Below are 24,225 nucleotides of genomic sequence, written 5' to 3'. Positions count from 1 at the left end.
CAGGCCACAGTATGTAAGGTGGTTAAACAAATCCCCTTTTTATTAAAAGTCATTATATTGGTTTTTTTTCCTAAAGAGAACCCAACTATACTGTCTTATGTTATGTGCTACAATATAACAGGAAACGTGTAGAAGGACGTTATAACAAAACGTTATTGTGAAATGCTAGCTTTGGTCACTCTGGGTTCTCAGTTTTCAGTCATCACATTTCAAATTAGGGTAAAACAGTAAACGCAAGATGATTTCTTTGCGACTGCGGAGGTTCTGGAAGACACAGAGAAGCCCCTCTGGAGAAGAGTCATTCGGCTCTATGGCTTCCCGGTTTCTCCTTCACAGACTGAAGACTGTGGGGAATAGCGAGCAGCCCGCAGCTCGGTTCCCAGCAGTGAACCTGAGAACCCCAGTCTGGCTGCTTCTGGGGCCCGCTCTTCCTGGGTCGGATCGGCAAAGGCCGGAGGCGTGGCCTTGAGGGAGCCGGTGTCGGCAGTGACCAATGAGAATGTGCTGTGGGCGTGTTTGGCCGAGGAGCGGGCGGAGACGTACCCGGCCTGGGGCGCGCCCTCCGCTCGGCGGCCTTTTCTTCCGCTCCCGCACGGAGGTGCTCCCAGGCGGCTGCACTGGCTCGGAGGAGTAGCAGGAGGAGCTCCGCCGCAGGGTGAGTTCCCGGCCGCACTGCTGCCTCATGGACCCAGCCAGAGAACCGCTGCGGCGGGTTTGCTCTGGGCTGAAGTGCCCCAGGGTTCGCGGGCTTCGGGTGGGTACGAGGCTCCGGGGCTCGGGCTCGCTCCGGGATCCGGGCTCGCTCCGGGATTCGGGTGGTTCTGAGGGAGCCGTGGAGGATAGCTGAGGGCCGTCCGGGAGGCTCAAGGATTGAACCTTTTGCTGCGGCACTTCCTCCCACCGGTGTGCGCCCCTCCCATCCGTGGGCAGAGACAGTGCGGCTTCAGCACCCGCGAGCTCAGTACCCGGGATAGGGGCCTTCACCCATTGAATTGCTGATGGAGGGCTGGAGATGCAGCTCAGTGGTTGAGCTATTTAGCGTTTGCAGGGTCCCTGGTTCAATCATCAGCGTAGCTAAACAGACGGATAATAAACAATTTCCATTTTCTTTAAGGCAGGGTCGCGCGCGCGTGCGTACACACACACACACACACACACACACACACACACACACACACGCTCACGCTCGTGGAACAAGTCAGGTTGCTGCTTGCGAGTTCGCAAGAACCTGTCAAATGAATTGCTCTAGAAGTTAACGTGCTAATGCGTTTTAAAGTCTCTCTGGGTGTAATTTCAGGCAAAACACTCGTAATAGTCAGGATTGTTCTTGCCTAAGAATAGCAAAGCAATGCTAGAACGCCCTTGCAGATTCTACATTCGGAGATGTGTTAGTGTAAAGTTGAGATTACATGGATTTAGATCTTAGCATTGTCGATGCCAACTTTTGTAACATGGGCTCAGTTATCTCGTGAAAGAGTGGTACCATTTCTAAAATGTTTTTAAACGCCATATTTCATCCATATGTGCTGAGTTTGTTTTTTTTCTGTACACCTAAAACAAAAGATTTATCCAGTCTTATTTATGTGTCAGTGAGTGAGGTTTATACGCACCACACGTGTGCAAAGTACCCTTGGAAGTCAGAAAGCATCAGATCCTCTGAAACTGGAGTTATAAGCAGGTTCTGAGCCACTTGGTGTGGATACTGGGAATCAAATCCTAGTCCTCTGGAAGAGCAGCCAGTACTCAACTGCTGAGCCATCTCTCGGCCTCTCACTGTGTGCTTTTAGAACAGAATAGGGAATAGGAAAGGCTTATGAGAAGACAGTGTAACTGAGGAGAGATTTATGAGAACACAGAAGGGAGTAGTTTGTGATTACTGTTTAAGACTGTAGACTGGGGGTTGGGGATTTAGCTCAGTGGTAGAGCGCTTGCCTAGCAAGCGCAAGGCCCTGGGTTCAGTCCCCAGCTCCGAAAAAAAGAAAAAAGAAAAAAAAAAAAAAAGACTGTAGACTGGGGCTGGAGAGATGGCTCAGCGGTTAAGAGCACCCGACTACTTGTCCAGAGGTCCTGAGTTCAATTCCCAGCAACCACATGGTGGCTCACAACCATCTGTAAAGAGATCTGATGCCCTCTTCTGGTGTATCTGACGACAGCTACAGTGTACTTATATATAATAAATGAATAAATCTTAAAAAAAAAAAGACTGTAGACTGAAAGAATGGACTAAAATTAAAATGATTTATTAATTATATAAGAGGAACTCGGAAAGCCCTCAGAAATACCAGCAGTACCAATTTAAAAAATGATCATACAAAGCAGCTAGTTTCATCGCATTGACTTCTTTGCTTTTGGTCCTCACCCTACCCACCTGCCCTCAGCTCCCTCCATCCCCCCATCCCTCCATCCACCATCTGCCCTGTTAGAGCCCTTCTGCTTTCTAGACCACCAGTTATTTCCTGTCTCTCTGAAGGTCTTTCCCTCCCTTCTCATGACTCTTCCTTGTAATGTGATCTGTACACATACACTTACAAATACACATATATTTATAAGCATAAAACACGGAATATTTGTCTTTCCGAATCTAACATATTGCTTAATATAGTGACTACCAATTGTATACGTTTCCCCAAAATGCCTTGATTTCATTTTTTTTCTTATGGCTGCATAAAATTCTATTGTATGTGCGGATCACTTATTTTTATTTTTAATTTATTTCTGGTATTTTTGAGACTCACTATGGAGCTAGGTGTTTTTGGGTCTCCCTATGTAGCTTTGGCTAGCCTAGAACTTGATACGTAGACCAGGCTGGCCTTGAACTCACAGGGATCCACATTACCTCTGCCTCCAGATTGCTGGGGCTAAAGGCATGTGTGCCTCTGTGCATTTACCTGCAGTTCCTTAATCCCATCTCATGAGTAGTTGGCAAAGATTCCCTCCCTCCCCCTTCTCTAAGCTGCCTCCTCACTGTTCTCTTTATGCAAAGAGCCTTTTAATTTCCTGTAATCCTATTGGTTTTACTTCCTGTAAGTATTATGCTTTAATGGCCCCTCTTTACAGTTGTACAAATAAGGCAGGTGGAAATAAATGTTCATTAACACATCAGAGATGATATAATAGAATGGGTAACAGTATATATGTTAGGTGTAGAGAGAATTTTTGAGGTTCTTTGTATAGATACTTTCATTCAGTTTTTTTTTTTTTTTTTTTTTTTTTTTTTTTTTTGTGTGTGTGTGGCGTTTGCTAGGGTTTGGACCCTCAGCTTTCGACATGCTAGCCAAGGTATATCCCTCAGTCTTCAGTAAACACCCACACATGCATATGTATTTAATAGCCTTGGAAGATACTGTTTGACTGTAAAGTGTTATGCAGAGGAACGATCATACTGTTTCTTTAGTCTCAGCTGATCAGCAATCACAGAGTCCTAATCCAAAATATCACCAAGACCCTAATAGAGTCTTTGCTTCCTTCTGAAAGCCGGACTTCCAATGTCTGCATTATCATCTAAGTTCCTACAACAACTGTGCATTAAAGTCTGAGTTGAGTTCTCAGCAGTTCCAGATTCTAAACATTTCTATAGTCTTCCCCCTAAAACAACATGGGAAGATTTCATCGCTGTAACACCCCACTCTTGGTACCAATTTCTGTGCTTGTTTTGTTTTTTCTGTTGCTCTAAGGAAAATACTCCCAAATGCAACTTGGGGAGGGAAGGGTTTCATCTGACAGGTTACATGTAGTCCACCCTCAGGGGAAGTAAAGGCAGAATCACAGAGGAACACTGCTAATGGCCTGCTTCCAGGCTCACATTCAGCTCCCTTTCTTATAGAGCTCAGCACCACCTACCTAGAGATGGTACTTCTCACAGCAGGCTTGGGCCTCTCATATCAATTAGTAATCAAGAAGATGCCCCACAGGCATACAACAGGTCACTTTTTCAATAGAGATTACTTACCCCTTCCTAGGTGGGTAAAGGTGACAACCAAGATTAGTCATCACACCTAGCATGCATGAAACCCTGGTTTGATCCTCAGCACTGCATAAAGCCAAGTGCTTATGCATGCTTATAATTCCAGGAAGCAGGAGGATGAGAAGTTCAGCATTATCTCTGTCTACATAGTAAGCCTGGTCAGCCTGGCATAAGAGACTGCCTCAAAAGCAAAACAAACTACTCCAAGGGGAAAAATACTTAATATTAAAACGTCTAGAACTAAAGATAGCTCAGAAATAGCAACAGAAAACTAGAAAGTTAATTGTTGACAGAGCATGAGGGTATGATGGTAGTGTAGATAATTTCTAAAAATTAAAGGTTAAAAAATATTTATTTTTATTTTTAAGTGTACATTGGTGTTTTGCTTGCCCATGTGTCCGTGTGAAGGTGTCAGATCTCCTGGAACAGGAGTTAGAGACAGCTGTGAGCTGCCATGTGGGTGCTGGGAATTGAACCCAGACCACTGTGCCATCATCATCTCTCTGGCCGGTAAATTATCTTCCACTTTCCATAAACATTTGCTGGCATTTTAGAGGCATGTGTGTGTTTTGTGTGTGTGTGTGTGTGTGTGTGTGTGTGTGTGTGTTATGCTTGCATGTGTGTGTGTGTGTGCAGATATGCCCATGCACATATATCATAGACAAACACTTGTAAGTGAGAGAATGAAAAGAAGACTCATCTGTAATGAATCACCATTGCAGAACAGTCATTATAAGCAGAAATTTAGATTTCAGGGTCCCTGAGGCCAGCCTTTCTTTAGTTTACCAAGTTACAGAAACAGCACAGACACTTGGGCTGCACCCATGGGCGAAGAACTTCTAAGGAAGCCCATCACCACAGCGTTGCTTGATGGGTATATAGCATCAAGCTTCTGAAAACCAGTCATATAGTCGGTGGGCAGGGGCGGGAGCAGTGTTTGGGTGATGAGAGTTTCAGAGGGCTAGAGAGAGTGGTGAATACAGTAAGAGTCATCAGTTCATTTCAGATACTTGGTTTATAGTGGGGAGGGCTGGGGAGAGAGCTCAGCTGGTAAAATGCTTGCCCAGGATCTGAGTTTGATCTCCAGAACACATTTAAAAGCCAGGTGTAGCAATGAACGCATGCAGTCCCAGTGCTGGGGAGGTGGAGACAGGTGGACCCTCAGGACTCTGGCCAGACACTCTGGCTGAATCAGTAAGTTTTGGGCCAGTGAGAGGACGGAGAGGAATATCATGAAACACTGCCATCCAGACATGACATTGCTGCTGCAGCCATGGGCATCTGGGCTTGATGGATACTCACTAGATTGGCTTTTAACTTCCCATCATGCGTAGAGGAGGAGATAATGAAGCCTTCTCTTCCTCAGTCACTAGTGACTAGTGATGGTTGCTGGAGGAGGTGGGGTGTTATTTCTTTCTTAATGGTGTAGCCACTGGGAAACTGGGTGGGAAGGAGGGGTTCAGAAGGAAAGGGGGAAGAGACGGAAGGTAATCACTGTGAATATAATCACAGTGCATATGTACAAATACGCACATGAAATTTATGTATATAAATCCAAAAGTAATATAAGTAAGTCTCTTATATTCTACTCTACTCTTAATTTGTTGGGATGGCTGCTCTTGTGATGGTGGTAGTGGTGGTGGCGCAAGGGGCACTTAGCATGAGAGAGTAACAAAGTGTGTGCTCTGACCAAGGTCTGCCTTGACTTTCCTTCATGCCAAGCTTCCTCTGTGCTTGTAACACAGTATAGATAGGGTGAGCTAACACTTACTGAGTACACACTCAAAGAGGATTGTGTTTGTGCTAAAGATGCTTCATTTGATCTAGGTTTATAGTGGTTTTCAACTCTAGTATTCCAGAGGGCTATGATGTTTTCCCTTAGGGAGTCACTGAGACTGTGCAAACATTTATTGCGTGAGAAACTACGAGATCTACGGTAAAGAAGACTGGCTAGAAAGCAGCCTCCAGTGCACTGTGATGGATGTGCACACACACATCAGGGTGTCAGCCTGGCAGAATGTAGGCTAATGCCCCTGGAGATGTAAGATTATGGATTGCTCATATGGGGCCTGCCTTAGAGTTTTATTGCTGTGATGAGACACCATGACCATGCCAACTCTTGTAAGGGAAAACATTTAATTGGGGATGGCCTACAGTTTAGAGGTTTAGTCATTGTCATCATGACAGGAAGCATGGTGGCACACAGGCACACATGGTGCAGGAGGAGGAGCTGAGAGTTCTACGTCTGGATTGGCAGGCAGCAGGAAGAGACAGTGAGCTACTCAAAGCCCACCTGTAGGGACAGCTTTCTCCAACAAGGCCACACCTCCTAATAGTGCCTCTCCCTACAAGCCTTTCGGGACCATTTTTATTCAAACCACCACAGAGCCTAGGGCACGGGGCTCAGCTTTAGTAAGGCAAGGTTTGCCCCTGTGGTTGATAGGGTTGTTTGGGGGGCATTCTCTGAATAAAACCCAGGGATAAGAGTTTGGAGCAGAAGCTGCCTGTGTGGGAAGTTCTGTGTGGCTCATTGATCGAATACTTAGTCACCAGGGAGTGGAACTTTCATAGGATTAGAAGGATTAGGAGGTGTAGCCTAGTTGGAGAAAATGTGTCACTGGGGGTGGGCTTTGAGGTTCAAAAGCTCATGTCAGGCCTAGTCTGTCTTAGCTTGCAGATTAGGATATCTCTGCCCTACTGCTCCAACGAGTGCCATGCCTTCTGCCCTGCTGCTCCAGTGAGTGCCATGCCTGCTCCCGCTACGATGATAATGGACTAAACCTCTGAAACCGGAAGCCAGCCCCAATTAAATGCTTTCCTTCATAACAGTTAGGGTGGTCCTGGTGTCTTTTCTCAGCAGTAGAACAGTGGTTTTGAATCATTTTCCCTTTTTTATCTAGAACAAACCTGGAGGCAAACCAGAAGGAGGCAATGTTTGAATGACTGTAAGAAGACCAGACAGTGAAAATGTCAGCCCTCAACTGGAAGCCCTTTGTGTACGGAGGGCTGGCCTCCATCACCGCAGAATGTGGTAAGAGCCCTGGGCACTGAAGCTTTGCCTGAGGGATGTGGTGGCTGTCTTGGGTTTTGTGTTCAAGTTGCAAGCTCCACATTCAGACATGCCTTCTTTGGGTATGTGTGTAGACAGCCTAGCCATTTTGGCTACTTATTAGCAACTTTGGGTTTAAAGTGCACTAGGGGGAAAGTTGACCGGTTTCCCTGTTTCCTTGCCCCTTTCTCTACTTTGCCACTGTAAATCCACTGGGCAGCAAGAAGTTTGTCAGGCTCCAGGGCCTTCTCTGAACCAGACAGATTGACTGTGTCACTGACCTTGTGTATCACCCCCATTCCGTCCTGACTCTGTGAGTTGGGTTCTCCAGCCGATTGCATTGTTCCTGCATCCGATTGCATTGTTTCTCCATCTTGCTCCTGGGTTTGTGCTGTTTCATTAAACACTAGCTAACTGCCTGGCTCCTGGCTTGGACATTCCCTTTGCTCAGTTGACTTGCAAGGCTCACGAAGCCTCCACTCAATAATGCTGCTCAGCTTTCTGTGAATGGATCATGGGATTTGAAAGACTGATTCCTGTCCCCGAATGAGTTAGCCTGGACTTAGTGAGCCAGTTACTGTTTGAGGATGGAGTCTTATGTGTTTGGGTAACTGGACAGGTCAGTATTAAGTATTCTTACCTACCTCATCCAATTTCATTTATCAAAGAAAACTTCTTAAACTTTAAAGCCTCTGTTTAGTCATGGAACCTAATCTTAGCCTTTTCTTGCATAAAGAATATTTGAGGTTTTAAGTGGATTTCTTCTTTGTGTAAATGATTTTGTCTATCCGTGTTCTGTGGCAGTTCCTCCTCCTCACTCTGCTTTATAAAAAGACAGACATAGTAAATAAACGTTTAACTGGGTATGGTAGCCATCCCTGCAAGCCAGCATTATGGGAGACGGGAGCAAGCAGACCAGGAGTTCAAGGTCAGCTTTGGCTACACAGCAAGTTGAAGGACTGGCTGGGCAGCACGAGGCCCTATCTCCCAGAACAAAACAACAGTGTTTATTCATTTTGGGGGAGTTGGTAATTTTTTGCCTACCTCTGCTTTTTCTTTCTTTCTTTTTTTTTTTTTTTTGTTTTTTTTTTTTTTTCTTTTTTTCGGAGCTGGGGACCGAACCCAGGGCCTTGCGCTTCCTAGGCAAGCGCTCTACCACTGAGCTAAATCCCCAACCCCTTTCTTTCTTTTTTTGAGACAAGATGTTGCTCTGTAGCTCAGGCTGGCCTCAAACTACTGATTTTCCCTCTGCTTCCTGAGTTCTAGAATGCCAGCAGGCTACCTTGGCAGCCATTCCTTGGGTCCACCTTTTTTGGACAGGTCTCAGTAACTCTGGAACTTGCTAGGTAGACTTGGCCACCTGGCCACAAGGCAGCCCCTGTTTCCATCTGCCCAGAGTCCCAGCAACTCAGCTTTTTATGTGGAGTCTGGGAATCAAATCCAGGCCTCCATGCTTACAAGGAAAATACTTTATCAAGTGAACTGTTTCCCCAGCCTTGCCACTTCTTAACGTTTCTCTTTTCAGGGAGACATTGTTTTCTTTTCCTTTAACATTTTAAGGTACATTTCCAATTGATTTGACTAAGACTCGGCTTCAGATTCAAGGCCAGACAAATGATGCCAAGTTCCGAGAGATCAGGTACCGAGGAATGTTGCACGCGCTGATGAGGATAGGCCGGGAAGAAGGCCTGAGGGCGCTGTATTCAGGGTGAGTATACTTCTGTGTGCTTGTGTTTAACTGTGGGTCCTTTGAAGTGCGTGCTTAAAGCAGCCCCTTCATAGAGGGGAAAGATGAACACTGGCAAGGGTTTGGAAACAGAAATTACCATGGTAAATTTCCCCTTTTAATTTCAACTCTGTTATCTAAGTCCATATGTAGCAAAGGGTTTGGTAAACTATCTTTTTATTAAAAAACAAATAATGATAAAAAGTACATGCTTTTAAAATGTTTCATTGTATAGCCTTTCACCCTTAGAAAGAATAGACCCTTCACTTAGCTATCCTGAAGTATCTAGATTTTTACCTTGATAAAAATATTATCTTGTGGTTAAGGCTTGCAAATTCCTTTAAATTCATTAAGCTACTGATGGGGCAGTGAGCAGGGTAAGGCTTGACCTATATTCTGAGTTCTTCACGGGGAACACAACACCCTTTGATGGTTTAAATGGTGGGTCTGAGGGACTATCAAAGGCTTAAGGGAACAATTGAAGGGTACTTACTGAAGCACCTAGGAACTGGCAAAGTGATCATAGGCTAAAGGGCCAAGGGCAGGAATCATGGTACCACAGTCCAGGAAGGTGATGCCTTGTGGTAGAAGACTGTGCTAGGGTGCTGCCTACGGTATGTGGTCATTTGCAGGGGTGGGGTGGGGTAGGGTGGGGTAGGATGCCTTGCTGCTCTCTCCTTTTCCCTTCCCTCTCCCATCAGTTGGACTCCTGGAGGTCCTCTGTAAGGGTGTCTGTGAGGTGTGGTCTGTAAGGATCAGCCTTTCTCAGAGCACAGAGAGGGGTGAGCGTGAGATAGATCCTACAGTCCCCCATGAACTGTCACCGATGGGGCTGCACATGTGGAAATGGGTGTACAGTGGCATCTGGTGTCCATGAGGGCAGGGAGGTGGGACTTTCAGGCCATTTAGGAAGTACAGAAGCAGACCTTGAAAGCTCAAGAAGAATTAGGTGAGCAAAGGGTGTAGGGGTATTCATATATAGCTAGGCAACCTCATAGTCCTACAGATAGCAAGTGTTCCAGCATGGGTGGTTGGGAGTTGGTGAACAGCAAGAAATGAGGCCAGAGTGTTACTAGAGTGTCAGAGAATGGACAGCCTTGTGCCATGCCAAGCACCTGTCCCACACTGGTGACCTAAGCCCTCCGTGAGCTCACCAATCCCCAGAGGTCTTTGTTTTTAAATCCAGCCAAGACATTTTATTTATATTCATTTGTCCACTCACTCATTCCTCCATAGAGAGGTCTTGCTGTGTAGCCTAGGCTGCCTTGAACTCATGGCTCAAGTGACTCTCCTGCTTTAGCCTCCTCACCACACACGGCCAAGTCAGTACTTTTAAAATCTTTAATTGTGCATAAAAACAAGAGAGCGGGAAGGTCCAGCAGACCTGGATTCATTCACTGTGACAGTAGCTGCAGCTGATGACGGCTCTGGCTTATCTGACCTTGACGCATGGCACATGTGTGCAGTTGGACTAAGGCTGCTTCTCATCCTTGGCGTCTGCCTGGTGCTTATCAACACTGGGTTGGCTCTGCCCGTGGTGAGTGAGGGCTGCGAAAGGTTTGTTGTAGGGAGTGTGCCTCCAGCAGGCCTCCATTATGAAAGGCACACGGCTGCCACAGGAGGAAGAGTAAGGAATTCTGAGAGATGGGCATCGTGCTGGGGGCAGAGACAGGAGATGGGAGCTGAGGTTTTGGTCTTGCGGATGGAGGGGGGGCAGACCGGAAAGCTGTAGGCAGCAGGATCAGCAGCATTGTGCGACTTCATTATGGGGTTCCCAGGTAGGAGGAAGTAAATGCTGAGGTCTGGACTTGTGGGTTTCACTAGTGTGTAGATATAACCACCCACCCCACCTCCATCCCCACAGGAGACAGAGGAGGAAGGCTAATGCTTAGAGATGGAGGGAAGTGGACTCTGTGGGAGATTTAATAGGGACATATGCGGGATGTCTAAACTGAAGAACTGGACAACAGCTGGAAACTCTTCAGAACTGTGTTGGAATATGGGTCTAGGAATCATCTGTTAGGATGAGCATGAAGCCATGGGAGTGGATGGGCTTGGAAGAGCGGCGGAAGGAGAGGAAGGAGACAGCATCCTGGGGGAGCCTCCCTGAAGGCATGTGTGGGAGCTGTGGTGTAGAGAGTGGTGGTGAGAGGAGGAGAGTGGAGCGGGTCAGATGCTGCAAAGGTTACATGAGATGTTATGTGGAGACTGCCTTGTGATCTGTCTGTCTGGCCGCCTTGGTGAGGGGGCTCTCAGGTTGTAATGTAGGAGGAGGGAAATGTAGAAAGAGCTGGGCCAAGGGGCTAGGGGCTGAATGAAAAAAAAAATGAAACGGGAAGGAAAGGGCATGGCTACTCCAAGGTGTGGTAGAGGAGAGAGTTTATGGCAGATGTGTGGGAGAGCAAAAGCAGTGTCAGACATCTGTGAGAGCCCGGAGTGGACAAGACCAGACTGAGCTGGCCCTGTGACAGGAAGGGAAGAGAACCGTGGCAAAGGTCAGTGGGCAAAGGTACAAAAGGGGCAGGTAACCAAAATGTCTGCATTGTATAGGGAAGAGCCTTCCAAATAAGGACAACCCAGCCATATTCTGTAATATGTAGGGACTGAGGGATGCTGGGAGAACCTGGGGCCAAGTCTGTTTTGATATATTAAATAGGCATCTCAGCTGCTTGTCTGTGTCCTGAGTTTCAAACCTAACACAGGGTAAGCACACTACAGGTTGGCCTCCCAGAGGATGGGAGGGTAGTATCTAGGATGGAGAAATCTGCCTTGTGTTTGTTAATTGTGGCTTGAATTCTGTATGCCATTGGAAAAACAGGGACAGGAAATAACCGAGTGTGCTCTTCAGGAGGCACCAGCCTTCCTGGATTCTTTGTACTCTGAAAGGAGTATTTGTGCATTTTAATGTGAATGGGCAGATTGACTCCACGTTGGCATTTTCCTCCAGGTTAAGTACGGGCCTCAAGCTTCCACCCAGGGACCTAATAATTACCTCTGCCTTCAAGACCCATGTGTGGTTTTCTTCCGGTTTTAATGTTAAGATTTTCATTTTAAGCTGGATGTGGTGGTGCATGACTTTGATCCCAACACTTGGGAGGTAGAGGCAGGTGCATTAGAGGCCAGCAGGGTTGCATAGAGACACCTTGTCTCAAACAACAAAGCCAAACGGAAAACAGAAAGTCCATCCCAGCCGTATAGTTTATGCCTTTGCGCGTGGGCCCCTCTGATGTTGGCTTTTATCTGCTTCCATGCTGACGTGACAGGATTGCACCTGCAATGCTGCGCCAGGCTTCCTATGGAACCATCAAGATCGGCACTTACCAAAGCTTGAAGCGACTGGCTGTGGAACGCCCGGAAGGTGAGTGGCAACCTGTTCACCTGCGGTTAGTTTTTGGAATGAGTTTTCAATTATTTGGTTAATTTTCTACCAGTAAGGAAAGACTTGGTACAAAGAGTAAGTAAACCGCTCATACTGAGCTGAGTGGAAGAACGTGTATAAGGAGCTGTTTGCACAGGTACTGTAGTCATTTCCTTTTTTTTTTTTTTTTTAAAAAAGATTTATTTATTATGTATACAATGTTCTGTCTGCACAACCAGAAGAGGGCGCCAGATCTCATTACAGATGGTTGTGAGCCACCATGTGGTTGCTGGGAATTGTACTCAGGACCTCTGGAAGAGCAGTCAGTGCTCTTTTTTTTTTTTTTTTTTTTTTTTGGTTCTTTTTTTTCGGATCTGGGGACCGAACCCAGGGCCTTGCGCTTCCTAGGCAAGCGCTCTACCACTGAGCTAAATCCCCAACCCCGCAGTCAGTGCTCTTAACTCTGAGCCACCTCTCTATCCCTCACTTGCTTTGTTTTTCAAGACAGGGTTTCTCTGTGTAGCCCTGGCTGTCCTGAACTCTCTGAAGACCAGGCTGGCCTTGAACTCACAGAGTCCACCTGCCTCTCCCTTCCTCAATCAAGTGCTGGGATTAAAAGCGTGGCCCATCCTTTTTGTTTTTAAATCCCCTCCTCCCTAACTCCCCGACCCACCCACCTCCTCATCCTCTCCCAACGCCATGCTCCTTCTTTTATAACTCAGACTCTAGGTGCTGTCTTGTACTCCTGGTGTGAGAGCATCCACTGCAGTGTGGTTGGCCTACCAGAGCTACACTCTTAAAGGAAAATGGTTCTCACTACCCCACGAATCATCAGCTGTCAACAGCTGCTCAGCTAGGGGTGGGGGACAGTCATTTGTCCTTATGATCAAAGTGCCTAGCTATGTGCTTACTGTTTATGCTTGTCAAATGAATTTTCTAAAATTGATTACCATCCACTTTCAGGAAGGTACAGGATGAATACATTCTGGCTATTAATAGCTCTGCCAGCAGCATGAGTCTGGGGGTAAATATGAATATTTACAAGACAGTTGGACGGCATGTCCATCTAAGATGAACAGTGCGTAGTTATTTTAAAATGAATTGCTTGATTCACAGAGCATGCGGTTATATTCTGGTGAACAGAGAGAGAGTGTCATGGGTTACATTACTTATATTGGAGTCATTTACAGCAAAAAAAAAATTTTTTTTTTTTTTGGTTCTTTTTTTTGGAGCTGGGGACCGAACCCAGGACCTTGCGCTTCCTAGGCACGCGCTCTACCACTGAGCTAAATCCCCAACCCCAAAAATTTTTATATACAAAAAAGCCATTCACTGTGTCTTTGTAGATGAAACCCTGCTGATCAATGTTGTGTGTGGAATCCTGTCTGGAGTCATATCCTCAGCTATTGCTAATCCAACTGATGTTTTGAAAGTAAGTTCTGGCTGCATGGTAAGGCACATCCCACACTTACACTTACTACAGCCGAGCTCACTGGGTAGCTCTTAGATGACATTGTCTTTGATATTAATATCGCTTTCTTTAGTATGGCATGTGGTGTGCACCTTTAATCCCACCACTTGAAGACCAGGTGTAACCTATTTCTCTATGAGTTACTAAGTAGGAAAAAAGAGGTTGTGTGTGTGTGTGTGTGTGTGTGTGTGTGTGTGTGTGTGTGTGTGTAGCCTTGGCTGTCTTGGAACTCAATCAATAGACCTTGCTGGCTTCAAACTTGTAGAGAGCCACCTGTCTCTGCTTTCTGAGTGCTGGGATTAAAGATGTGTGTCACCACTGGCTGGCTCAAAGTCATGATGATCCTAGTTTTTCCCCCATAAACCATTAAGCACTGGATGGGTGGTTTTCTTAAGTCTTTGATGGAGGGGTGGAGAATGGGTCAGATTCCTTCTCATGTTGTTCTTTATGATGGTCTGTAGATCCGGATGCAAGCACAGAACAGCGCTGTTCAAGGAGGAATGATAGGCAACTTCATTAGCATTTACCAGCAGGAAGGGACTAGAGGACTGTGGAAGGTGAGCCCGTAGAGCAGCACCACACCCTGGCTTCTGTTCGCCCTTCTCCTCACTGTATTTTACTTTAAGTGTCATCAGGGAGTAAGAAGAACCATTTCCTGCCTTTGAAGATTCCTTCTTAATTTATCTGTCTATAAAATGAGAACATGAACATCTTGTAGTTTTAAAGTGTCTTTTGGTTGGTACATATGTGGGGTTTTGTGAAAGCTGAGGACCTTTTATTTGATGTTGGTTTTTTTTTTTTTTTTTTGGTTCTTTTTTTTCGGAGCTGGGGACCGAACTTGATGTTGTTTTATTTTCTGTTGTTTCAGTTCTTAGAATGTCCCCGGGGTCCCCTTCCCACTGGGTGGTTGGCCTGTTCAGTTTCATGGCTTAGGTGAAGTCTGTGTTTAGGCAAGTGCCCACGAAGAGTGCTGTTTCCTAGGAACCCCATGACTCAGGGCTCATCGGTTCACAGAATAGACCCTACATAGACCCTGGTATGATCCCTCAGTGTGACAGAGAAGCTGGAGGCTTTCAGGGATGGTTTGCCCTAGCCCCAGGCTGGCCAGAGTCAGAAGTGATCAGAGCTGTCGAGTTCTTGCTGGGTGGCCCTTTTCTGTTCTGTCATAGCACACCGCTCCCTAATGGCAGAAGTAGTAATGGTGGGATAGCACTGCCTATACCTTGGCCTTGTCTGCAGGGATTTGGAACTCATTTGCTATTCTCGTTTCTACCCAGGGCGTGTCCCTCACAGCCCAGAGGGCAGCCATTGTGGTCGGTGTGGAACTTCCAGTCTATGACATCACCAAGAAGCACCTGATACTCTCAGGCCTGATGGGAGATACTGTCTCAACACATTTTCTGTATGTTTATGGATTTTTAAAATGTTTTAAGTATGCATGAACTTAAGGTGAAATTTTGTGTAAATTTATGGACATTTTAGTGAAAATATTATAATAGTATTTTTTATTTGAAAAATTGTAATACAGAGGTCAAGTGGCACGGAGTGAAAAGCTTTGCCTTCATAGGTAGCTGTATACCTGTATGTATGTGAACTGTGTGTTTGCAGGTATCACACGTGCTTCATAAACAAGTAAGGTAATGTTTGTATTATATTACTTTTTAAAACGTGACAATACACCCCAAATATATTTTCACTTCAGTTCCTACAGCTTAGTCATTTTTGTCACTTCTTGTGTATGTGCCTGCAGAAGTCAGAGGCATTGATGTTAGAGGCCCAGAGCTAGAGTTTCAGCACTTGGGCGCCTCTAATGTGGGTGCTGGGAATTTAGCTTGTATTCTGTAGAACAATACACCCTCTTAAGTGCCAAGCCATCTTGCCTGTGCATAATCAGTCTTTTAGTAAGTGCAGGCTATCACATTTGTAGGAATGTATCATAGATCATTTAATCTGTGTGACTTGATGTGGACAGGGGCCTTTAGTCAAGTGTGGCGAGTGTGCTGGTTCTCACCACTAGGGGGAGCACTACTGCCAACGCGGTATGCCGCAAACAGGAGTAAACCCTAGTGTGAACGAAACAGCCTCCCAAGCAAAGGGTGGTTGTGATCAGTTCAGAGTGTGAGGAATGCTGAGCTGGGAACCCTTGAGCTGATTGATGATGATAAAATAAGACCGGCAGTGACATTATGTGAACTGTTTAATTTTAGTGGAGTTTAATTTGAACAGAAGGGATGGTGAGGAGCCGAAGCGCTCAGGAGGAGAAGGGCTTCAGAGAGCAGCACCACAGTGCGTAGGAGTGTTTATGGCCAGAGGCGTGGAAATGGCAGGAAATGTCCCTGGGTTCAACTTAGGATTTTCCAGCTCTACGTGGGAGGGAAAGCGTAACCATTCCGTTTTATGTTTACATAACTCAGGAACTTATAGAAATGTGGTTACAGTTACTTAGGTTCACAGTGGATTTAGGCTAAATATAACTCAGTTTAGCATGACACTCAGTGTAGCCTATGGTCCAGTAAGACTGAAAGTCTAGGATAGTGTTTCGCAACCTGAGGGTTGTGGCCACTTTGGGGATAAATGATCCAGGGTTGCCTTAGACTGTTAAAAAATAAAGATATTACATTCCTTTCCACAACAGTAGCAAAATTGCAGTTATGAAGCAGCAGTGAAAGTCATCTGATAGTTGGGGTCACCACAGCGTGAAGGACTGTATTAAAGGGTTGCAGCATTGGGAAGGGTGAGAACCGCTGTTCTGTAGAACCTAAGATCATGGTGGGCATGCAGTGAGGCGGTCTTGTGTTTTATTTATCCTTAGGCCTATTTTTTACATGTATGTTTTACCTGTGTATGTATGTGTATGTATGTTCACTGTGTACATGCTTGGTGCCTGCAGAGAACGGGCATCAGACCCGCTGGAGCTGGAGTTACGGAGGGCTGTGAGCCACCGTGTGGGCGCTGGGTCCGAGCCCCGGTTCCTTCAACTGCTGAGCTCTCCGCCCAGGGACCTCGTTCTTGGTGCAACTTACGTAGCTCCATATTTGCTTTACAGTAATTTTGGGGGAAGCTGTCTGGCCCCCCACCTTTGTGGTTGTAGCCGAGTGATAGCTAACTTCTTGTCGTCTTTCATCCTGTGTTCTCCTTAGCTCGAGCTTCACCTGTGGCCTGGTGGGGGCCTTGGCCTCAAACCCAGTCGATGTTGTGAGGACCCGCATGATGAATCAGAGAGATCTTCGAGATGGCAGATGCTCGGGCTATAAAGGTACCTTGGATTGTCTATTGCAGGTGAGTAAGTGCCTGTGCACAATTGTGACACTGTGACACACACACACACACATATACACACATACACACAGACACACACACATACACACACATACACATACACACACATACACACATACACACACATACACATACATACACACATATACACACATACACACACATACACATACACATACACATACACACATACACACATACACACACATACACATACACACACATACACACACATACACATACACACACATACACACACATACACACACATACACACATACACACACATACACATACACATACACACATACACATACAGACACATACACACACATACACATACACATACACACACATACACATACAGACACACACACACACATACACATACACATACACACACATACACATACAGACACATACAGACACATACACACACATACACATACACATACACATACACACATACACACACATACACACACATACACACACATACACATACACACATATACACATACACACATACACACACATACACATACACACATATACACACACATACACACATACACATACATACACACATACACATACACATACATACACACATACACATACACACATATACACACACATACACACATATACACACACATACACACATACACACACACACACACACACACACACACACACACACACACACACACTGAAGTAACGACGTTAGGACAAGTATTAAAACTGAGTGAACCCATACAACCCTTGAGCCCTGTTTTATTTATTTTTAGGGCAGGGTCTCAATAGTGCAGCCCTATCTGTCATGAAGTTCTCTGTAGACCAGGCTGACCTCAAACTTGCAGAGATCCATTTGCCTTTGCTGGGAATAAAGGCCTGTGCCACCATTCCTGGCAGGACATACCATCTTGTCACACCAGGGTTGAAAGTCCAAGATCTACATGAAAATTTTGTAAACTTAAGTTCATTTTCCACACCCATCTCCCCTGCTAGGAAGGACGCTAAACTAGTAATGTTTTCTGTGGCCATGAAGCTGTCCTTTTCCTAAGTGGACCTTTTCCCTCTTGAGTCAAATGTTTGGAGCCAGGCTGTGGGGGGGTGGGGGTGGGTAGGGAGGTGAGGGGAATCGGGAGGTGGGGTTCAGTTTCCCTGCCAGGTTGCCAGCAGCCAGGCTTAGGGGCACTCTGTAGGTCTCAGCATGATGCTAAAGCTTTGTAGTCTGCAAGGATTGCTTTCCAGCTTGAGAATTACCCTTTCATCTTTGCTTTGGGGTTAGGGTGGGAATGGCAGTGGTTGTTAGAGGTCAGAGGTAACTGGGAGCTGTCAGCTCTCTCTTTCTCTTGCTATTGTATGGATTCTGATGCTCAAACTCAGGTCAGGCATGTTTGACAGCAGGCGGCTTCACCTGCTGAGCCCTCCACCAGCCTTTCCTTCTTTATTGGAGCAGGATCTTAATATAACCTTAACTGGCCCTAAACTTAGTAGGTCACGAGTGTGACCATGAACTTGTGATCCTCCTGCCTCCACCTTCCTAGTAGGGAGATTACAGGCATGTGCCATCTCACTGGGTTTTATGTGGTTCAGGGGAGTGAACCAGCCTGGTGGTGGCTGGACAAGGACCATCTGGGCTCCACTCCCACTCCTCTGGTATTGCTTTAATGAGGCAAAGACAGGAGACATGGGATGCAGATGTGCTATGAGTGCTGTCTTTATCAAAATTGCTTATTTGTTCCTGGCTTGTTTAGCAGCCCAGATGGCATGGAAGCTATCGGTCTGTACTTAAAACTAAGTCATATTTAAGTCTGATTCTTTCTCATTGAGTTCCTGTTTGCCTGCTTTGGGAGGGGTTGGTCCTCTCTGTGTGCAGCGATTGGCGTGCAGAAGTCTCTAAGGAACAAAGAGACAGAAAAGGCCTCTAATCAGTCCTTCTACATAGGCTTGTCTTTTGTTTTTGAGTAAGCTCGTAGTGTATTTCATTTTTCTCTGTTCTTTGATTAAAGCTGATAACAGTCAGCGGTTCTCTGTAATATCAAGTGTTTGAGTAGAATTAATGACCAAGAAGAGCCCAGCCTTCTGCACAGCCCCTGATGGTTTCCATTGCAAGAATATTGTAGTCTGTAAATGGCATCATCCAAAGCTCGTCCAGTCCACTCAAGCACTTGCTTTTTCTACGTGCTCTGCATCTAGATTGGACTAGGTCCTAGGAAATTTCACAGACCAGTGACTGCACTTCCCCATCTCCTGAATCCCCTGCCTCCAGCAGCCAGTAGGTAGTTCCATTAGCAGCTGCAGTCCTCCTGTGTTGGACATTAACTTGGCAGGCACCACACATGGGCTGGTTATATATTCATCAGCACTACCAACCTTAGGCACCATGGGTTGTGGGTGGTGGGAAGGTGGTGGCCGGAGAAGCAGCGTGGGGATATTCCTCGCCACAGCTAAGTTGGAAAGGCCACAGTAGCAATCTCAGGTTTTCCCAAGCTCAGTCAGAGACAACTTGTGGGATCCAGTTCTAGCTTCCACCATTTAGGTCCTGGGGGAAACATCCTCAACTTTTGGATTTAATTTTAATGAAAAAGTATATTGGTTTGACACATTGTAAATACATTTGATATAACTAGAAAATGGGTCTTGCCTCAGGGTTTCTATTGCTTTGATGAAAACACCGTGACTAAAACTCAAGTAAGAGGGGAAAGGGTTTATTCGGCTTACACTTTTAGTCCACTGTTGGAGGAAGTCAGGACAGGACCTCAGGTAGGGCAGGAACCTGGAGGCAGGAGCTGACTCAGAGGCGATGGGGGGGGGGGTGCTGCTTACTGCCTTGCTCCCCATAGCTTGCTCAGCCTGCTTTGTAGAACCCAGGACCACGAGTCCAGGGATGGCACCACTCACAATGGGCTAGGGTCTCCCCCATTGAGCACTAATTGAGAAAATGCTGTAGATCTCATGGAGGCATTTCCTCAACTGAGGCTCCTTCTACTCTGACAACTAGTTTATGTCAAGTTGACACTTGAAACCAGGCAGTACAGAACTTAATGTTGTTTTGTCTTCTTTTTTAATAGACATGGAAGAATGAAGGGTTTTTTGCTCTATATAAAGGGTTTTGGCCAAACTGGCTGCGCCTTGGTCCTTGGAATATCATTGTATCCTTTTCTGTTGTGGTCGATGTAGACAGGGCTGCAGTTAGGTATTGTAGCTTGTTTCTATTTATGTTGTAAAGTAGAAGTGAGGTTCTTTTGAGTACCTCAGATCATAAGAAATAGCCACTCCATCTCTAGGGGGTGTGAGGTCTCATTCAGCACTGAGGCTCTTAGTTCAATGGTGTCTCTATTGAAAGGTATTGATTGTCACTAGGATCTGCTGGAGGAGTTCACGGTATTTGTGATTCCACAGTGATGCGGTTGTTGTATCCTGTGGTCCTGGGGAAGGATGTGGGTCCATCAGTGTACAAGCCTGCTTCCTGTGGGGTGCTTACTGACCACGGCACACCCCAGCACTGTTTGATTAGCATCCAGGTGGCAGGTAAGGAGGGGCAGATGTCATTCCTGGGGAGTCCAAGGTGATGGGGTTTGTAGGTCTCAGGTCTGATCTCTCTATTTTGAATTGACCTTGGGCAACGTCTGTGGAGACAGCCCGAGACTCTCAGCGTGGAGCTAAAGTGGACTCGTGTTCTTGGCAAGCTGACAGCAGGCGTTTGCCTGTAGAGAGGCTAAGTTGTCTATTGGGGTTGGCAGCCTTAACCCACAACCGCAGTTCTTTTTGACTTACGAACAGCTGAAGAAACTGGACTTGTGACCACACAAGCTATTGTTCTGACAAACTGACTTTCACTATGGTAGAGCCTCCTGTGCTGCTTCTGGCTGCTTCTCACTCCACAGCTCACCACAGCTTCTGGGACAGGAGCAATGGATGAAGACCCGGTTCTTCAGATTGTCGAGTGTTGGTGCTGGACGCCTTTCGTCTGTGCTCAGAGATTAGAGCGCAATAGCACCCACTCGCTGGTGGTTACCATTGAAGTGCCCTTTGACATCCGAGATAATCAGTGCACATAATACATCTTTCTTGCCGTAGAAAACCTGCAGGAAATCAGAACCGTGTGCCGCTGCCTGGAGAGCAGCCTCGCTGCCTGACTTCCAGCTGTGAACGGCAGCTGCTCTGAGGAGGCCCCTGGAGTGGTGGAGTAGTAGTGTTCCTCTACCATTGAGAGCTTTAGTTTCCTGTCATCTGAAAACATTTTACATCTGGACTTTTATCCCCCAGACCTGGACAGTTTAGCGAGTAGGTCTTTAGCACTGCTTTATAATTCCTGTTTGGGCAGGACCTTTCACTTACGGAAAGACAGACTCGACCTTTGTGAGGTAACGGTAACCGTTTGCCCTAGGATTTTTTTTTTTTTTTTGGTAGCAAAGTTTTTTATTTCCATACTGAACAAATGGAGATAATCATGCTTTGTTAAGTAGGGGTTACATGAAGGAAAAACTGCAGAGGCTGCTGTGTGAAGGATGAGTGTGTTTACATCTGTCAGTCAACAGTTGGCCTACCATAGGGCTCTCCTGGTCCTGGTGACCAAAAGCCTTTGCTAAATAAAGAACACTGCAGGAGAAATATTTTTTAGTTGACTACTGAATCGAAGAGGTGAGGCGCCAGAGTTCGAATCTTTATATTGAGGTGAGTTTGTTAAAAATCAACCAGCCAAACAACCCTTTACCTGAGGTTTTCCTAGTTGATTTCCTTGAAATTAGAAAAAAAAAAAGATTTGTTTTCTTCCTTCCTGTTTCATTGTTGTGATGTTGGCGATCAAACCCTTGTGTGTTCTGGGTGTCTTCCCCACACTGAGCTCCACTCCAGCTCAAATCGATGGCCTGTGCATCTCTGTTTATCTCCATTCGGATAAGAGGTGTATGACAACAGTCCTCTACCTGTTTTTGTTTCTCCTGAGACTGATAAAACCTCTTACCCTTTCCAAAGCAACAGCTGTCTCTAAGAGCCAACAGCTTTCTAGAAGGGATCCCGTGCTTTCAGGTGGGCCCTGTGAAGGCCGCATTCTCACTAAAGGAGGCTCTAAGTCGGTGCAGTGCCCAGTGCATTCCCGAATGCCCCTTCCTCCTGGAGGCAGAAGTATGCAGGTTTTCCCTGAGAGTTGGGCACTTTGTCTGGCGTAGCATTTCAACTTGACTTTTTTTTTTATTTTTTATTTATTAATGGTTCCTTTGAAAAACAGTTTGTGAAGCAGGATTTTGTTTCTAAATGTCCTCAGAGAGCAGAGCGATTGGTGGCTTAAAGGCAATTCCTTTGCACGCCATTAGGTGGCAGTAGAGAGTCTGAGCGGCTGCGGGCCTGGCTCCTAGTATTATGAGTTAGAGACATTTTTCCTTCTGACCTGAACATTCCGTTGAAGTGATAGACTCCAAAGCATTCTCTCTTGAGTTGAAAGGATTCAACTTTTTCAAACCACTTTTTAACAAAAACATTTTTTTTATTAAAATTCTTTTCTTTATCCTTCCTTCCTTCCTTCCTTCCTAATTTTTTTCCTCCAATTTTCCAAGACAGGGTTTCTCTGTGTAGTCCTGGCTCTCGCTCTGTAGATCATGCTGGCCCCCAGCTCAGAGATCTCCCTGCCTCTGCTTCCTGAATTCTGGATGGAATTTAAAGTGTGCACCACCACCAACTGGCCAAAACAAACAAACAAACAAACAAACAAACAGCCCCAAAGAACAACAAAACCACTTTACTTTTTTAAGTTTGAAGGTAATTTCTAAAGTTTAAATGGGTCCATTTTGAAGCTCGTGTAAAGAGTGGCCATCAGACAGTATTATCAATTTATTCAAATTATGTCTATGTCTAAACCTGGATAAAAGAAACCTAAATTTCGCCGTAAAACATCAGCATATTTCAAGGCAAATTTGCAGTATTTTAAGACAAGGGTAGTGTCAATTTATTAAGTGCCTTATAGGACAGGGTCTTACCCTGCCTTCTTCTCTCTGGAGTTAATACGGTTGTTGATATTTCTAACCCAGAGACAACTTAAAGCACTTGGTGATGTGGGTGTGGCTGTAACACTTCACCACCTGTCATTTTCCTCAAGTATGGTGAGACCATTTCAAGTTTTTGTGGCTGAGTCGAAGGAAATTGTGTTTGTGTTGTTACTGCTGCTCTGTGTTGCTGGTCGGTAATGTGAACAATGGCTCCTGTTCTCTGTGTTTATTTATGAGCTATAAAACTGTATGTACCATGTAAAGAGTATACATTTTCCACAAGCTTTTCTACTTCAAGCTCTTTATACATTGTTGGACTGTGTGGCATAAACCTTGTTTCATTTAATAAATGGAAATAATATATGATAATATGGCTTGCGATTATTTCAGATGCATGGAGAGATTTAGACAAAGACCAAAAGGATCCAGAAGGCAGGGGAAGAAACAGTGACTGTGAAAGTGGTCTCGGAAACTTTTCTCTGCTTGGAGAAGTTCCTGGGATCACCTTACTCTTTGTTTTGTCCTTAAGAGATGGCCCCCTTCCTCCACCTCCATCCCCACGTCATTTTGTGAAGTACTCAACATTCACAGCCCCAATCATAATCCCTCAGTCCTTCATCCAGTGCTAGGAGATGCTAGAAGCAGGAGCTTGGGTCGTTGGTCAGGTGGACTAGACAAGGACATTCGTTTCATTGCACACAACAAAGTTAAGTATGAAGTGGGCTAATTAACTTCTGGGTTACTTAAATGATTGCCCAGATGCCCGTCTTCTTAACATTTGAGCTACATATAACGGTTTGTTAAGTCCTGGGTAGAAGAGGAAACTTTGCTTGTTAATAGGTATGGTTTTCAGAGCAGTTAAGTTTCACAGGGAAATTCAGTGAAGGTACCCATTCCCATGCTTCCCCTCCTTCCTGTATCATCAGATCCTGATTAGAACCGGTGAGCCTGTGCTGACACACCATGCTACCCGTGCCAATAGCTTCTTATCTTATCTTAGCTCTTGGTGTTTATGTTACACATATGTGTAATGTTATGTATCAACCCTGTGGCATGACCCAGACTTGTCAAGAGGCAAGATAGAAAGATGAATAAAAATAAGATGTGGGGTTGGGGATTTAGCTCAGTGGTAGAGCGCTTGCCTAGCAAGCACAAGGCCCTGGGTTCGGTCCCCAGCTCCGAAAAAAAAAAAAAAAGAAAAAAAAATAAGATGTGAGAAGAGGAGAAACCCTTCACCCTCAGCTCTGGTTCACGTTTCCTGCCATCTGAGTCAAGAGAGTTCAGCACAGCAGATAAAGCCAAGCTTGTGCCTATTTCCCTAAGGCGTTAAACTATGAACCGCCCTCGATTAGGGCCAACTGGTTGTGGTCTTGAGTTTAGTTGAG

At 45.6% G+C, this 24,225-nt stretch overlaps 1 protein-coding gene across 3 annotated transcripts; it reads left to right on the top strand.

The window, feature by feature from the left end:
* Positions 1–573: 573 nt before the first annotated feature.
* Slc25a30 (solute carrier family 25, member 30) lies at positions 574–23,209 on the top strand. 3 transcript variants are annotated; one of them, XM_008770873.4, is made up of 11 exons: positions 574–655; positions 4,333–4,474; positions 6,865–6,995; positions 8,574–8,721; positions 12,003–12,097; positions 13,444–13,529; positions 14,030–14,125; positions 14,846–14,970; positions 16,709–16,847; positions 19,928–20,008; positions 20,619–23,209. In XM_008770873.4, the coding sequence occupies exons 3-11, from the start codon at positions 6,932–6,934 to the stop codon at positions 20,658–20,660; spliced, it is 876 nt and encodes a 291-aa protein (XP_008769095.2). In that variant the 5' UTR covers positions 574–655; positions 4,333–4,474; positions 6,865–6,931; the 3' UTR covers positions 20,661–23,209. The 3 variants fall into 3 exon arrangements, with proteins under 3 accessions (XP_008769095.2, NP_001013205.1, XP_063130508.1); NM_001013187.2 differs by lacking the exon at positions 4,333–4,474 and having other exon boundaries at positions 594–655; positions 20,619–21,470; XM_063274438.1 differs by lacking the exons at positions 574–655; positions 4,333–4,474 and adding an exon at positions 5,875–6,005.
* The last annotated feature ends 1,016 nt before the right edge of the window (positions 23,210–24,225 follow it).

Source organism: Rattus norvegicus, chromosome 15 (assembly GCF_036323735.1).
Source record: "Rattus norvegicus strain BN/NHsdMcwi chromosome 15, GRCr8, whole genome shotgun sequence".
Lineage (NCBI taxonomy): Eukaryota > Metazoa > Chordata > Mammalia > Rodentia > Muridae > Rattus > Rattus norvegicus.
Note: the sequence above shows the minus strand (reverse complement) of the source record. Positions and strands in the feature narration are given on the sequence as shown.

Bases quoted from the DNA above. Each gene is read 5' to 3' on its own strand.
- Slc25a30 (XM_008770873.4), top strand. From the start codon at position 6,932: ATGTCAGCCCTCAACTGGAAGCCCTTTGTGTACGGAGGGCTGGCCTCC. The intron at 8,722-12,002 runs GTGAGTATACTT...CTGACGTGACAG, and splicing joins CTGAGGGCGCTGTATTCAGG to GATTGCACCTGCAATGCTGC. The intron at 16,848-19,927 runs GTGAGTAAGTGC...CTTTTTTAATAG, and splicing joins CCTTGGATTGTCTATTGCAG to ACATGGAAGAATGAAGGGTT.